At 46.2% G+C, this 15,466-nt stretch overlaps 1 protein-coding gene across 4 annotated transcripts in view; it reads left to right on the top strand.

The window, feature by feature from the left end:
* Positions 1 to 4,770, top strand: part of SLC41A1 (solute carrier family 41 (magnesium transporter), member 1) — a 26,438-nt gene extending 21,668 nt beyond the window's left edge. For all 4 annotated transcript variants that reach the window (XM_005885252.2, XM_014532556.1, XM_014532557.1 and 1 more), the window contains one exon: positions 2,197 to 4,770. In XM_005885252.2, the coding sequence (XP_005885314.1) occupies positions 2,197 to 2,382 (186 nt within the window). In that variant the 3' untranslated portion in view covers positions 2,383 to 4,770. The remainder of the gene's footprint in view (positions 1 to 2,196) is intronic.
* The last annotated feature ends 10,696 nt before the right edge of the window (positions 4,771 to 15,466 follow it).

Consider the following 15,466-nt stretch of genomic DNA (forward strand, 5'->3'; position numbering starts at 1 on the left):
CACCCCCACCCCCAGCCATCCAGTTCTCTTCCTCCCGGGCCATCCATGTATCCATTTCTTTCTTTTTTTAAAAATATATTTTATTGATTTTTTACGGAGAGGAAAGGAGAGGGATAGAGAGTTAGAAACATCGATGAGAGAGAAACATCGATCAGCTGCTTCCTGCACACCCCACACTGGGGATATGCCCGCAACCAAGGTACATGCCCTTGACTGGAATCGAACCTGGGATAGAGCAGGCCGACGCTCTATCCACTGAGCCAGACCGGTCAGGGCCATGTATCCATTTCTTATATGCCCTCCAAGCTGTTTCAAATGCATATAAGCAAACATACCTATTTTTTTTTACTTCCCTCTTTCTTTTACACACAGGTAGCCCTGCCTTTTTCACATAACTATGTGTCTATCACAGAGATCATTCCACATCAACATGTAAAGAGAAGAGCACCCTGATGTTTCACAGCTGCATTCTATTCTGTTCTAGAGAGGCTCCCTAATTTCATTTAACCAGTCCCTATTGGCCATCACTTATCCCTGCACCCCTTACCCCCACCTTGAGAAAGGCTGTGGGTTGGGACACCTTGGCAAGGGCCGGGCTGAGAACCCACCACATGCAGTCACCCAGGTCACCACAGTCCCTTGCGAGGGTCTGAGGCTGGAGGTTAGCCCTTGGCCTGCATTGGGAAGGATAAGCCTTAGCTCACTATCCATCTCTGCCCTCTTCTCCAGGCCTGTGGAGGGGCATGGCCTGGCACTGATCCCCGGAAAGGTTCTTCCTGATCCTTTGCTGCCTCCTCAGCCGTGTGTCCCAGGGCCTGCTAGGGGCTGGAATGTAGGGACAGCTGCTGCCATTCCATTCCAGAGCGTGAAGTCCTCCTGCCACGCTCTTCATTTGGGGCTCTGCTGAAAAGGGCGTGAAGTTATGGGGGGGAGGGGCTGGCCCTCACCCAGGGTCAGGGCCAGGGCCAGGGCCACAGGAGTACCGGGCAGCTGTGCAGGGGAGGGGGAATGTGAAGGGTGCTAGAACTGTAAGCACCGGCCCCCTGGAGAGAAGACAGGAGAACAACCAAGTTTGCCTAAAAATAGGTATCAATTCTAGTTTCTTTATCCTGCGAGAGTCTCTGCTTTCTGCATCTGCGCCCCTTAGGGCGGAATTTACATACCGCAGCATTTGCAAAGTACAGTCAAGGGTAAAACCTCCCCAATGACTGTGCTGGAGCCTTCCCGTTAAAACCCTTTTCATTCTCAGCCAGGTGCAGTGATTTAGGGAGCCCACCTGTGAGGGAGGGCGCAGAGCACGTAGAAGATGTGGGCCTGCCCATCGCATCTAAATGCATTTCCAACTTAAACCTGCGTGTGAATCTTGTTTAAATGCAGATTCTGATTTAGGAGATTGAGGGGCCAGGGGGCTGAGACTGCATTCTAACAAGCTTCCAGCTGCTGCTGCTGGTCCTGGGCCCACTAGCAGGCTTCTAATCCAGATCCTTCTTAGCTGTCTGTAGTAATGGCGAGAACGCAAGGGCACAGAGAAAAATCGGAGTGGCAGGTAATCCAAAGTGTCTTTCAAATTGCTGTGCACTGTCTGCTTTCTGTCTAGCAGACTTGTTCGTGATTCTGCTTTGCTAAGACTAACATTAAAACACACTTGCGTTCTTTGAGCCACAGCAGCAGAATGGGGAGGGTCAGGAGGAAGCCAGCCTGGGACGATCAGCTGTGACGCAGACGACTGTGCGGACAGCCGTCTCCAGCACTGTTCTAATTCCACTCGGCTCCGGGGAGAAATCCCGCTCTGAAAAGCCAACTCCTGCCCCTGCCCCCTGCCAAGCTCCTGGAGACGCCAGCATGGCGGGAATTGGAGTGACCCGAGAATAGGGTGACCTAGAATTAGAGGCGAGAGGGCTGAATTCCTGTGGCACGTAGGATTTCAGTCAGGGAGCAGAACGTAATGCTGATGTGGGTGACCCCGGAGAGTAGAGCATCTTCCCCTCTAAAGGGCTCACAGTATGCCGGTTGTCTATTCAAGGTGGTACCTGTGGGGTGAGAACAGAGAGGTCACCGTGTGGAGAGATGAACTGCCCCAGCACAAGGACTGTGGAGAGCCAGGCCTTGTGATGCCATGAATGGGTCCGATCCAGTGGCCTTTGGCTCCCCCTGGAGAGAGGGAGGGCCCTAGACCGAACCCTTCTGTCTCCCCAGGTGCTGATTCTCCTGTACATCGCTGACTGGATGGTGCACTGGATGTGGGGCCGGGGCCTGGACCCCGACAACTTCTCCATCCCGTACTTGACAGCTCTGGGGGACCTGCTGGGCACTGGGCTCCTAGCCCTCAGCTTCCATGTCCTCTGGCTCATTGGGGACCGAGACACGGACGTCGGGGACTAGCCTGGTCACTCAACCTTCTCCCCACCCTCTGCACTTTCTTTATGGATTTTGTCTTTTGTTCCCCTCCCCCCACCGTACTCCACACTCCCACCTCTTTCTAGGACTTCACTTTGATACCGAATTCTCATTATTTTCAATGGGAATTTTTATACATTGAGCCAAGTTTGTACAGCAAAAATTCAGGCAGGACAGAGGGACTGAGGCAAGCAGTACAAGTAGATTTTTGAGACAGTCACCAAGTGCAATTTCATGGTGGGTGCCTCCAGGTGAGCTGGATTGGGGCAGGGTTTTCGTCTGGGATCTTGGATCATGTTTTGGCAAACTTAGCTTTGGCCCTAATGAGAAACCCTTTGTGAGTTGGCTCTGGTGTTTTTTTCTTTCTTTCTTTCTTTCTTTCTTTCTTTTTTTTTTTTTGGTTGAACAGAGGGATAAATATATCCCCCCACCCCCCTTCCCCTCACTCACACGTATACATTTTTTCTAGAAATGGACCAACTTCAAGGCAGGAGACAACTGCTCTTGGCTCCATATAATCCTAGCCTCTGCTCTCCGCCTGGGCCCTTCTCTCTCTGAGAGACTAAGGCGGCCTGACTATTCAGACTGTGCACGTGCCCCTGGCCCAACGGCTGGTAAGCACCACCAGCCCCTGCCAGTGATCTTTTTGCAATCGATTGTCACATTCAGGAAGAAATGAGCAGTGGCCTGGTTCCTTGTTGATTCATAGTCACCCATAGGTTTGCCAAGATCTATATCCTCTCTGGGCCCAGAGGACCAATTCTTTATCTCTGTTCAACCTTCATCTCTAATTGTCTCTAAGCACTACCTTCCCCCAGAGTTGACCAGATTGGGTTCCAAGATTAGGGGCAGGGATGGGTACGTGGAGAAGGGTTGGGAGGTGGAGGGCCACAGGGATGTCTCGCTGCTGCTGATTCTCCTGAGGACACATGGTCACGTGGCCACCTTAAGGCTGTCACTTCGTAAAATCCCTCATTCTGTCACCCCGTGGCAATCAGCTGTCCTCTCGCTTGGCTTCTGCCCACACTCACCATCCATTCATTTACTCGTTCAACAAGTACACGGCCTCCCTCGAGGAGTGCTGCCGCAGGCATGGTCTGAAACACCCATTGAGCAGTATTGATTGCGTGCCTACTGTGTGCTAGGTACTGTGCCAGGCACTGACCAGCCTGTGGGAAGGGAAATACAGCTCCAACCTCACCTCATTCCCCAGATAAAGGCCACGGGCTCCTTTCGTTCCCGCGCTGTGTCTGCATGTGTATCACCACGCCAGGTTCTGCCTCTGGATCTCCCTCCTAGATGCCACCTGTGTAAAATGCTGACCCCAGCTACAGCTCCCAGCCCCGTGGCTCAACCAGTGTCCATTTCTCTAAATGTCCCTTCCTCACCTTTCCTACCCTCTACCTCTCTTCACCAGCCACCCAAAAAAAGGATTCAGAGCTAGTAGACTAGACATCAACTAGCTGCCTCTACTTTTCTCTGCCTAGCACAAGGTTGGGAGAACACTGGAGTCCCTATCTTACCCACATGTTACTCTGAACAGATCGGAAATCTGTCCACACACATGTACAAAGTCTGGACCTTGTGGATGCAGGTTTTTTTCTAGCCTCTCTATCCACAGCCTTCCCAGAAACCCTCCCCTCTGTCACCTGAAGGACCCACCTCCAGGGAAAGGCGAAGGAATGACCTTGTCTCTTACCAACACCATGCCTTATCCAGGAACTTGCCCTATACCTCCAGACGCTGTCTTCTCTCTCCCTCCATTCCCACCCAGGCCACCTAGTGGAGCTAGAACCTTAGAATCGGAAGGAATCGTAGAGGTTGTCTAGTTGGAATTGTGTCCAACAGAGTTCATTAACACCAGCCTGGGCTTGTCTCTGCTCCTCAGGCCTTGCATCTTGTCCCCCGTCTCCAAACACATTTGCACACACTCTTCTTGTACAGGCACCAAAACCAGCTCCTCTGCCCCCTGAAGCTGTGCCCTGTGCTCCCCAGTCACCCCTGCCCTGTCGCTCACCCCTTCCTCATCTCGGCCAGGCTGCCCTGGAAGGCTCTGGAGCTTCTTTGCTGAAAAGGCAGGGAGGTAGGCGCGCCCCCAGTCCTGAGTGTGTGAGCAGAGGGAGGACTGTGGGGTGAGACGGCACGAAAATGAAGTTGGCTTTCATGGGAGATTCATTTATTTTCCCTGATTGCACAAACCGCATGTACTTTCGGCCTGGCTGCAAGGAGCGACATTGGTTTACTCTTGTATCCTTAAAAAGTTACAGAACTGTGTCTTAAGAGAATTATTTATAGTTACTATAACTGATTTGACAGATGTCAACATAACTGATAAATTATATTTGGTAAATAAAGAGGACGTTTATTTAGGTGGTTGGTTCCTGTGTGTCTCGTCAAAAAGCAGCTTCAAAAGAGAAAAGACAAATAAAATCAGCTTCAGCTATTGTTTTGGGCCCCTCTGTTGTCCCACCTCCCTCAGACGTGGAAAGGGGCCAAAGTGTGACAGGAAATGAAGCATCTCGCCCTGGCTGGTGTTGCTCAGGGGTTAGAGCATCGGCCCACTCACCGGAGGGTCCTGGTCAAGGGCTTGTACGTGGGTTGCAGATTCCATCCCCAGCCCTGGTTGGGGCAGGCGGGAGGCAACCGATCGATGTCTCTCACACGGATGTTTCTCCTCCTCCCTCTTCCCCTCCCTTCACTCTCTTCCACTCTCTCTAAAAATCGATGGAAAAATATCTTCGGGTGAGGATTAACAGAAAAAGAAACATCTCTGAAATACAGAGATGTGTGATAGAAAACACACATCAGTCATTTATTGAAAACACACATGGTCTATTCAAGGTGGTGACTGTGGGGTGGAGAACACAGGTGTGCGGTGGCCTTGGTTGCAGTATTGTGCCAAGAGGTTAAGATCCCTTCCTGCAGAGGTACCATTTGGTTGGGTCAAAATAATAATAGCTGTTACCTGTTGAATATTTACTATATGCCTTCACTGTAAGCCCTTAGAAAACTCACAGTGGACTGCAAAGGGTTTGGAGTCAGGCCTTGGTTCAAATCCCAGCTCTTGTGTTTGTGTTTGTGTGAGCTCGGGCAAGTTATTTGCCCTCTCTGAACTTCAGTGTCCCCATCTGTACTAAAACCTATTTCCTCGGATTATTAGGAGACGTCAATGAGCTAATACACATAAAATACTAAGAATGCCCAGCACATAGGAAACCCAGAAATGCTAGTCAATGGTGAAGGGGGAGGGAGGCCAAGGACTAGGCAATGTCAGCACAGTGACCATAGGTGTCGATCGAAGGTGGCTACAGGAGCAGGCAGGTGGAAAGGACACTCAGCCAGGTCTGGAGGATCAGGGAACTCTTGGAGGAAGCCTGGAGAACCAGGAGTTGGAAAGTGGGTAAAGAAAGAGCCACCTGTAGGGGAACAATAGGCAGGGAGTGAGCCTGGTTTTTTTGGAAACTACAAGCAGTTCCGTGTCACTGGAGTCTGGAGGACAGAGGCGACACCACATCTTCTGAGGCAGATACACATGTTTGTGACAAAGCAGAGTCACAGGGGAGCCCCACCCAGGCTGTCTGACTACAAAGATTATGCTGGAACCGCTGGACCCAGGACACGTCCCCACAGGAGGTGGCAGTATTATCTATATTATAAAAGGCCTGTGGCTCTAACACCATAACCACTAAAGACCAGAGCGGGTGGGCGGGGCTTCGCCCATGCGGCGGGGCGGTGGGCAGGTGGGTGGGGCCCGCGCGATTTTGCGCGCTGGGCTTCTAGTATAGTATATACTGAATGCTGAGCGTTAGCCATCTCAGTAGTCAGCCTTTTTTCCCAGCTTTATTGAGGTATAATTGACAAATAAAATTACAACATATTTAAAGTGTATAAGGTGATGATTTGATAGACATTGTGAAAGGATTCCCCCATCGAGTTAATTAACACTTCCATTACTTTACATAGTTACTCCCTCTCCTTATTTTTGATGACATTTAAGAAATCGGCATTTTATAACCAGCCTGAGCTCCAGTCCTAACTCTTTAAAGCAGCAATATGAATAAGGCTACTAAGGGTTAATGGAAAGAGGACAATTGTATGTTGGTTATTATTTGTATAATATTTTTATTTATACAATGTTTTAATACACAGTGTATTACGGTATACTGTACAGTATTCTTTTAAATAATAGCCTCATTTACAACTTCAAAAGTATCTCTAGTAACTGCAAAGCAGATATTATCGCCATTTTATGAGGGAGATACTGAGGCTCAGAGGAGTTAAATGTCTTGCCCCAGGACCTGTATTCACACCCAGGTTTCTCTCAGCCTGGGGCCTTCCCTCCATGCCTCAAGCCCAATGAACCAGCTGACCAAGTTGCCCTGGGAACACAAAAACACTCCTGAAATGATCAGAAACATGGTGCCTCTTGGTTTTGTTCATGAGACACCTTGAATTACGGCAACATGTTCATTGTCTACTGACATAGTATCTTCCAGGAGACATTTAAAAACATGCCTCCCCCATGCCCGCTGATCTCTGAGGATATTTTTGCAACGTAATTACAGGCAACGTAGCCAGCCCTGAGATCAGCCAGCTGACAGTCTCCTCAAATTTGCTGTCTTCTTCAGCTAAAATTCAGAAGCTGAATAAAGCACAGTACAGTACTGTTTACTGCACGAAACTGTATTCTATTGCATTAATTAAATAAGCTCCCAGGAAAATGTCTGCCTTGGAAAATTAAAAAAAACAAAAAACACCTAAAACTAGGAAACAGAAATTCCAAAAAAGTGAGGACAGTTTGGCCAGACAGAAAAGTATTTGTAAACACCATTTGAAAGACTTTCTGGCTATATTCATGTTTAGTTCAGTGTGGATAACTAATACTACCTAGCTATTGTTGATTTTTTAAGCTAAATGAAAAATAATTCTAAAATAAGTTTAAATGTCATGTCATTCAGTGTGTGGTATAAATTCCTTATTTTGAACATACTAGAACAAATTCCTTATTTTGATCACTATAGAAATTATTTTCTCTTTGTTCCTATCAAAGAAATGTTGAACAAGTAGAGAGCATTGCTTTAAAGGAGCTCCCAACTCTGGCCTGCCTGGGACATCCACATGGTTATCGGTCCTTGACTACCACAGACTGTCACCTGTGTGACTTTCACGCACATACCTAAGTTGTTGAGAACCTCAATTGCTCAGAAACGAAGTATTTGGTATTTAGGCGTTAGAAATCCATGGAAAGAGAAACTAAAGCTTTCAGAGAATAAATGACCTGTCAGAAGGGTCAAATATGGAATATTAACTAAGATTTCCCGATTACCAGGCAAAAAAAAACCAAATCATCCTCCCATACAAGTTCAGGAAGGTAGGGGAAGATGTTACCATTGCCTGAGGTACGTGGGGCAACCACTCCCAAACCAGGGGGTGCAGCCACTGATCCTTCTCCCTTATAACTGCCACGCTATGGAGGACAGACTGTGTGTCACGTTCTCCCCAACCCCACCCCTCCCAGCTTCTAGTATAGTATATACTGAATGCTGAGCGTTAGCCATCTCAGTAGTCAGCCTTTTTTCCCAGCTTTATTGAGGTATAATTGACAAATAAAATTACAACATATTTAAAGTGTATAAGGTGATGATTTGATAGACATTGTGAAAGGATTCCCCCATCGAGTTAATTAACACTTCCATTACTTTACATAGTTACTCCCTCTCCTTATTTTTGATGACATTTAAGAAATCGGCATTTTATAACCAGCCTGAGCTCCAGTCCTAACTCTTTAAAGCAGCAATATGAATAAGGCTACTAAGGGTTAATGGAAAGAGGACAATTGTATGTTGGTTATTATTTGTATAATATTTTTATTTATACAATGTTTTAATACACAGTGTATTACGGTATACTGTACAGTATTCTTTTAAATAATAGCCTCATTTACAACTTCAAAAGTATCTCTAGTAACTGCAAAGCAGATATTATCGCCATTTTATGAGGGAGATACTGAGGCTCAGAGGAGTTAAATGTCTTGCCCCAGGACCTGTATTCACACCCAGGTTTCTCTCAGCCTGGGGCCTTCCCTCCATGCCTCAAGCCCAATGAACCAGCTGACCAAGTTGCCCTGGGAACACAAAAACACTCCTGAAATGATCAGAAACATGGTGCCTCTTGGTTTTGTTCATGAGACACCTTGAATTACGGCAACATGTTCATTGTCTACTGACATAGTATCTTCCAGGAGACATTTAAAAACATGCCTCCCCCATGCCCGCTGATCTCTGAGGATATTTTTGCAACGTAATTACAGGCAACGTAGCCAGCCCTGAGATCAGCCAGCTGACAGTCTCCTCAAATTTGCTGTCTTCTTCAGCTAAAATTCAGAAGCTGAATAAAGCACAGTACAGTACTGTTTACTGCACGAAACTGTATTCTATTGCATTAATTAAATAAGCTCCCAGGAAAATGTCTGCCTTGGAAAATTAAAAAAAACAAAAAACACCTAAAACTAGGAAACAGAAATTCCAAAAAAGTGAGGACATTTTGGCCAGCCAGAAAAGAATTTGTAAACACCATTTGAAAGACTTTCTGGCTATATTCATGTTTAGTTCAGTGTGGATAACTAATACTACCTAGCTATTGTTGATTTTTTAAGCTAAATGAAAAATAATTCTAAAATAAGTTTAAATGTCATGTCATTCAGTGTGTGGTATAAATTTTATTTTGAACATACTAGAACAAATTCCTTATTTTGATCACTATAGAAATTATTTTCTCTTTGTTCCTATCAAAGAAATGTTGAACAAGTAGATAGAGAGCATTGCTTTAAAGGAGCTCCCAACTCTGGCCTGCCTGGGACATCCACATGGTTATCGGTCCTTGACTACCACAGACTGTCACCTGTGTGACTTTCACGCACATACCTAGGTTGTTGAGAACCTCAATTGCTCAGAAACGAAGTATTTGGTATTTAGGCATTAGAAATCCATGGAAAGAGAAACTAAAGCTTTCAGAGAATAAATGACCTGTCAGAAGGGTCAAATATGGAATATTAACTAAGATTTCCCGATTACCAGGCAAAAAAAAACCAAATCATCCTCCCATACAAGTTCAGGAAGGTAGGGGAAGATGTTACCATTGCCTGAGGTACGTGGGGCAACCACTCCCAAACCAGGGGGTGCAGCCACTGATCCTTCTCCCTTATAACTGCCACGCTATGGAGGACAAACTGTGTGTCACGTTCTCCCCAACCCCACCCCTCCCAGCCCCACACACACACTTCTATGTTCTCTCTTGCTTTGCTTAGCATCTAGGTTAGTTTTTTCTGTATCAGAGTCAAAGCTGGCAGTCAAAGCTGAAACCTCTGGGACCCCCCCCAGGGCCTTGCTAGAATTCTACTCCAAACAGACACAACTGCCAGGCTGCCTTCTCCAATCAAGGCAGATTGTTTTTTTGGTGTTTTTTTTTAAATCAATAAATAAAAATCCTGTTGTCCACTTTCGGAATGTGGAAACACAGAAAATACACTGAGGATGCTATACTCTTGTTCTCGGAAGTCTCCCTAGTCTCTTCATGCAGCTTAATTTTTAAAATAACAATTAAGCACAAGCTTTAGAGGTAGACAGACATAGATTTGAAGCCCAGCTCCCTCAGCTGGAGGCCGAAATTAGCCTCTTCTGATCCCCAATTATCCCATCTACAGAATGGGACAATAATACCTTCTCAGTGGAGCTGTTGGGCTTGCAGAAGTTTCAATAAATAGAAGCTTTTATTATTATTATTATTATTATTATTATTTATTATATTACTAGAGGCCCAGTGCACAGATTCGTGCACCAGTGGAGTCCCTAGGCCTGGCTCGCGCCCTCTTGCAATCTGGGACCCCCCAGGGGCTGTCAGAGAGCCAGGTTCAGCCCGATCCCCACAGGCCAGGCTGAGGGACCCCACCAGTGCATGAATCCATGCACCGGTCCTCTAGTATGCATATAAGATCTTTGGTTAATCTCTTTCCCCCCTTCCCCCTCCCCTCTTCCCTCTGAGATTCATCAGTCTGTTCCATGTTTCCATGCCTATGCATTGAGCATCTGCCCCCTGGTGGTCAGTGTGCACCATAGCTACCGGTGGAACAGTCTGACAGTCGCTTGGGCTTTTATATGTAGAGATGATTATTATTATATAATGTTAATTGAATTGGTGTTGGTAGCAAAATGAGAAGAGAAATACTCAGAATATACAGTTTGGGATGATATGAAGGAGCTAGTGAATGAAGAACTGACTAGACCTGGATCTGCCTTGGGTTTTACTCATTGCTGACAAGGGTGCAGTTGAAGGTGGACAAAGCTGTGCAGAGAAAGACCAGCCGGCTTCACAGACAGGTCTCCTTTGGGTGAGTGCACTGTGACCCTGAGCCTGGCCTCATCCTCAGAGCTCAGAAACTGAACCCCACCCCGAAATCATCTCAGGGAGCTGACCTGGACCCATGAACTCACAGAGACCTGCGAGGAAGACCAGATGGTGAATGGGCCCCACACACACGCGTCCTGAGCAGCACATGCACTGCCTGGAAGGAAGCTGATAAGGAAGGCAGATGAGCAGAAGGTACCTGGAGAGTTTGAGATACTAACAGAGAAATCCGTTTTATAACTTGAAAATAGAATGGCATCAGGCCTTGTTAGTCGGCTGCGTGAGTCTCCATGATTCCCCATTAGACTCTGGTCTTTGCCAAACAGAGCCCAAAAGTATGGCCAGTAGTTTCTTTCCTTCTTTAGATATGTTTCTACATTCAGTCCGTCTAGTCTCCTGCCTGGGAACCTCTCGTTACATGTCTATTAAGAGTTTAACTCTGAGAAGGTTAGGAAAACGATGGTATTTCCAAGTTGTAACTAAGATGGCCTTTAGATGCATCTTTGCCTTCCTCACCTCTTACAAAGTTGAAAAGACATAGGAAATTAGAACAGACTCATCTGTGTTCAAAGGGGCCACTTTCACTTTACAGAAGTGGCTTTCCCAGTGCCACATGGACCGTGGGACCACACACTGTTTTTTGTTTTTGTTTTTTAAAATATTTGTATTGATTTCAGAGAGGAAGGGAGAGAGAAACATTAATGATGAGAGAGAATCACTGATGGGCTGCCTCCTGCATGCCTCACACTGGGTCTCTCTCACCTCTCTCTCTCTCTCTCTCTCTCTCTCTCTCCTCCCTCACTCATCCCTCCCTCCTGGGTATGTGCCCTGACCAGGAATCGAACCGTGACCTCCTGGTTCATAGGTCAACACTTAACCACTGAGCCACGCCCGCCAAGTTACACTCAGTTTTTTAAACCAAAATTTCCCCTCTAGCTTCCACCCTTTTCCTATCTTGTTTCCCTGGTCCTTATTTAGGGTGGGAAGGAGGTTCTCCATGGAAGGAGACAAATGTGGCAACAAAAGCAGTAAAAACTAGTTTGATGCTTTCCCTATCAGGGGTGGGGAACCTTTTTTCTGCCAAGGACCATTGGATATTTATAACATCATTCGAGGGCCATACAGAATGATCAACTGAACAATTAACCGCCTATACTTGGTCAAACATTTAATTAATTCACCCCCACTGCCTTGGCAGGGCCGACCAAATGATTTTGGGGTCCTTACACGGTGGGCGGGATGTTCCCCACCCCGAACTCTGGCTGCAGATGGTCCCAGGCTCAGAGCTAGTCCCTGACTCTTGGGCACGAGCCTGCCAGCCTCTCTCTGTCTCTGGAGCGTTTCCTAGGGCACCTCGCGGCCGAGCCTTCCAGCTGAATGCTTAGCTGGGTCACAAGCTTCTCACCACACGGCCTCCTGAGCCCGAAACAATCACCAGAAAGTTGAGATTATTTAAATGAGCCTGGAGTTTGGGGCCGAGAGACAGCTGGAGCCCATGGCCTCCCCCTTCGCTGGGTTCATCCTTCTCCAGGCTGCCAGGCCACGTCCTGTGTCACTTCAGTCTCGTTTCACGCTACAAAGCATTTTCTGCTCAGTTAGCAGACAGGGGTGGACCCTCTGCAGATCGTAGATGCTCTTTCTCTTCTATTTGAAGTCAAGCTCCCAAGTTCGTAGAAGACTGCTGGTGCTGGGTCACTCCTTCAGAAAGTATGTATTGAATTCATACTGTAGGCATCACAAACAGCACGTATATGGGTTGTGGGTTCAACTCCCAGCCCCGGTAGGGGCATGTTAGGGAGGCAACCAATCGATGTCTCTCTCTCTCTCTCTCTCTCTCTCTCTCTCTCTCTCTTTCTCTCTCCCTCCTCCACTCAGCCCTCCCTCCCATTCTCTCTAAAAATCAATGGGAAAAATATCCTCAGGTGAGAATTAAAAAAAATTAATCCGCTGTAACCGGTTTGGCTCAGTGGATAGAGCGTCGGCCTGTGGACTGAAAGGTCCCAGGTTTGATTCCGGTCAAGGGCATGTACCTTGGTTGTGGGCACATCCCCAGTAGGGAGTGTGCAGGAGGCAGCTGATCGATGTTTCTCTCTCATTGATGTTTCTAACTATCTATCCCTCTCCCTTCCCCTCTGTAAAAAATCAATAAAATATATTTTTTTAAAAATTAATCCTACCCTCGAGCGCTACCCTCTCGGTAGCGGTCGGGTGCCTCTCTGTTAGGGGCAAAAATAGAATATGGGGGGCTAGCTATGGTTATGGGAAATATTAATCATGCTCTGTTAACTATGATGCCTTGTGTTGGTTAAAGAAAGGACATTCTGACCTGGCTGGGAGTTGTATGCCCCCAGGACCTGGGAGTCAACCTTGGACCTGGGACTCACTCAACCTTGGAACCATTCTCATTTAAGAACTGCCTATTATCATGGAAAGATGAACAACCTTGTTGCCCAGACAACGGAGTCCCACCTCGGCCTCCTACTTCCCCAGGCCTGTCATCCCTACTTCCCCACGTAATCTTTGTCCTACTCTATATAAGCAGCTGGCTTATGGGGGGCTGCAGAGCAGATTTCTGTGGATGACCGGCTGCTCTCCCGTGCTGCCGGCAGTATTGGAATAAAGGCTCCCATATGATTCAACTCGGTCTCTGCTGAATTGGCTCAAGTAGTGACAGGCAGCACGGACCCATTGATTGTCTGGTTACATTTCCCTGCCCGCTTTGATCTCCTCCAGGTGAGTCACCTTTGCCTCGCTCCTAAGCTCCAAAGGCCCTTCCGTGCCTCTGTAACTTGTTTCCTTAGCCCATTTCTTCTATGGCTCGCTTTTACTACCTCTGTAACTTCCTAAATAAACTTTCTCTAATCATTTGTGTTAACGTAAAAACATTCAAACCTGTAAAGAATTTTTGTGAGTTTATCTGAGCCAAACAGTGGACAATTGCCGGGAAGCAGAATCTCAACCGGTTGGGATAATGCTCCAGAGAGTGGTGGTTTTTCATCTATTTTTATACATTGCAATCAAAGGAGGGGGCGTTGCCTGGCCAACGTGGTTCAGTGTTTGAATGTCGACCTATGAACTAGGAGGTCACGGTTCAATTCCCGGTCAGGGCACATGCCCGTGTTGCGGGCTGGATCCCCAGTGTGAGGCGTGCAGGAGGCAACCAATCGATGATTCTTTCATTATTGATGTTTCTATCTCTCTTCCTCTCTGAAAGCAATAAAAAAATATTTTTTTTAAAAAAGGAGGGGATGTAGGGGGGTTACATAAAATCCATTGGTGATAGATTAGAGAGGCTGGAGAAAGCAAAGTGGGGAAACCTCTGGGATTGGATGAAGAGTAAAATGATAGACACATATAACAGTCAACAATTAACATGATAACAATAACAATGAAGGAATTTGTGGTATCTGTCCTGGTACCCAGGCACATTAGGTTATGCCCCAAGGGGTTTGGAAAAAGGGAAGTTACAAGTTACCCAGACATTTCAAGGGTATATTATTATAGATGCAAAAAGACAGATAGGCTCAGTGAAGGTAAAGGCTGACCTTGTCAGGAAGGATTCCAGCCTAGGAGGTGACTACCCACCATAACTGCTTTTAGTTAAAGTTTAATTTCAGACCATCCTTTGTGGTTACTTTAGGTCTTTGAGTTTGCAAGACTGCCATGCAGGCCTTCCCTAAGCTTGTCAGGTTAGCATGTGGCCCCTTTCGTCCACATTTGAAACAAATAAAAAAATAGTCAAATTTATAGAATCAAAGAGTGGAACAGTGGTTGTTAAGAGCTGGGGGAGGGAGAAATAGAGAGTTCCTCATCAAGAGGCATAAGCTTCAGTTAAGCAAGATGAATCAAGTCTGGAGAACTGTTGTACAACATTGTACTCATATTGCACATTTTAAAATTTGCATCTTTCTGTATTTATATTGCACACTTTAAATTTTGTTAAGAATGTAGATCTTATGTTAAGTGTCTCCTACAATAAAATAATTTTTTTTTAAATGTGTGAGGTCTGAAGTCTGAGTAGAGGAAAGAAATAATGAGAACAGAAATAGGGAAGCTGAGAAAAGGAGCTGTTTTTGTGGTGATGTAGTGAGAGGGAGGACTTCTAAGTGGATGTATCTTTATGGTAGTTGAACATCATTGATTGGCAATAAAGATATAAAGTCAAGACTCCGAGAGATGTTTGAGGCCAACTGCGACTTACTAAATAAGGAGTTTAAAGGACAATCAGCCCAGGGACATAGAATTGGGCCTAAGGAATACATATTTAGGGGGTGATGGGATGAGAAGAAACCATGAAGGAAAAAAAATGATCAGAAAAATAGAGGGCAAACGAGAAAGAACTGTGTCACGAAGTCATGTGAGAAAGAAATTTAAGAGAGTGGGCACCCAGCCAGTGTGGCTCAGTGGTGGAGCATCGACCATTAACCAGGACAGTGATGGCGAACCTTTTGAGCTCAGCGTGACAGCATTTTGAAAAACCCTAACTTAATTCTGGTGCCGTGTCACATATAGAAATTTTTTGATCTTTGCAACCATAGTAAAACAAAGATTTATATTTTTTATATTTATTTTATATATTTAAATGCCATTTAACAAAGAAAAATCAACCAAAAAAATGAGTTCGAGTGTCACCTCTGACACGCGTGTCATAGGTTCGCCATCACTG

The sequence above is a fragment of the Myotis brandtii genome, unplaced genomic scaffold (genome assembly GCF_000412655.1).
Source record: "Myotis brandtii unplaced genomic scaffold, ASM41265v1 scaffold898, whole genome shotgun sequence".
In the NCBI taxonomy this organism is placed as follows: Eukaryota; Metazoa; Chordata; class Mammalia; order Chiroptera; family Vespertilionidae; genus Myotis; species Myotis brandtii.